At 43.7% G+C, this 1,216-nt stretch overlaps 1 protein-coding gene across 1 annotated transcript in view; it reads left to right on the plus strand.

Moving 5' to 3' along the window:
• The window catches only part of LOC106527830 (bromodomain-containing protein 3), a gene marked incomplete at its 3' end in the record, with an annotated part of 18,938 nt that overhangs the window by 9,927 nt on the left and 7,795 nt on the right, over positions 1 to 1,216 (plus strand). Inside the window, 2 exon segments of the mRNA XM_014022824.1 lie at positions 618 to 762; positions 939 to 1,108. Of these exon segments, the coding sequence (XP_013878278.1) occupies positions 618 to 762; positions 939 to 1,108 (315 nt within the window).

The raw sequence follows: 1,216 nt of genomic DNA on the forward strand, positions 1-1,216 counted from the left end.
ATTATCCACCTAAAATCATTTATTTATTTTAATTTATTCTTTCATTAAAACAAAATGAGAAAAATCGTATACAATGAAATGAAAGGAAGCGGAGAAAAGAACAAATTTTAATAAATCTACTCCTTTATTCCCAAAAATAAATTCAAGCAGTAATAAAATGCATGGTGTATATATATATTTTTTTATTTAAAACTTTATTCATTTCTTTAAAACAAATCAATTCTATGTACAATAAAAAATAGAAAAACACAAATACAATGAAATGAAAGGAAGCGGAGAAAAAAAAAATCTTATATCTGCCCCTTTTCCCCCAAAAAATAAACTTAAACAATACTAATCTTCATTTAACCTAAAACAAAACAAAAGAAGAAAAAAGTCAAATCCTTCTAGAACACATTCAAACCATATTTTCTCAAAATCTGAGAAGAAATAAAGGCACTAGGAATGTGTTTGTGACAGACTGATGCGCCTCCCACACAGGAACTGTACGTCTTTGTTGACATGATTCAGTAATGGCTCTTGTGGCGGTGCTAGCTGTAGAGGCTAACAGGCGATGTCCAGTGCAGTAATACAGATGAACGTGTTTAACTCTAACCTGATGTGTTGTGTGTCTGCAGCCCACAGATGACATCGTCCTCATGGCTCAGGCTTTAGAGAAAATCTTCCTGCAGAAAGTGGCTCAGATGCCGCAGGAGGAAGTGGCTCTGCTGCCGCCGGCGCCGAAAGGAAAGAACAAAACTAAACAGCCTGCCGCCACCACAGGTGAGCTGGTCCCTCCCAGAACCCTTTAGAACCCCACAGAACCCTTTAAAACCCCACAGAACCCTTTAGAACCCCACAGAACCCTTTAAAACCCCACAGAACCCTTTAAAACCCTACAGAACCCTTTAGAACCCCACAGAACCCATGCTAAGCTAACAGTTTCCTGTCTTCCTCAGTGAGTCAGCAGGCGGAGTCTTCAGCCTCCCCCCCACCCTCCTACCCCTCCCCCTCCCCGTCTCAGACACCTGTCGTCTCGACCACGCCCACACCGGTCCCGGCCACGCCCCCCGTCTCCACCCCGCAGCCACCAGCAGCCATGATGCCGTCTGCGCAGCCGGTTGTCAAGGTAACAGCATCACCTGAGAGAAGCCAGTCAGCCTGAGTTCCCTGGTTACCTGTGTGTGTGTGTGTGTGTGTGTGTGTGTGTGTGTGTGTGTGTGTGTGTGTGTGTGTG

This window comes from Austrofundulus limnaeus, unplaced genomic scaffold, assembly GCF_001266775.1.
Source record: "Austrofundulus limnaeus strain Quisiro unplaced genomic scaffold, Austrofundulus_limnaeus-1.0 Scaffold343, whole genome shotgun sequence".
Classification (NCBI taxonomy): domain Eukaryota; kingdom Metazoa; phylum Chordata; class Actinopteri; order Cyprinodontiformes; family Rivulidae; genus Austrofundulus; species Austrofundulus limnaeus.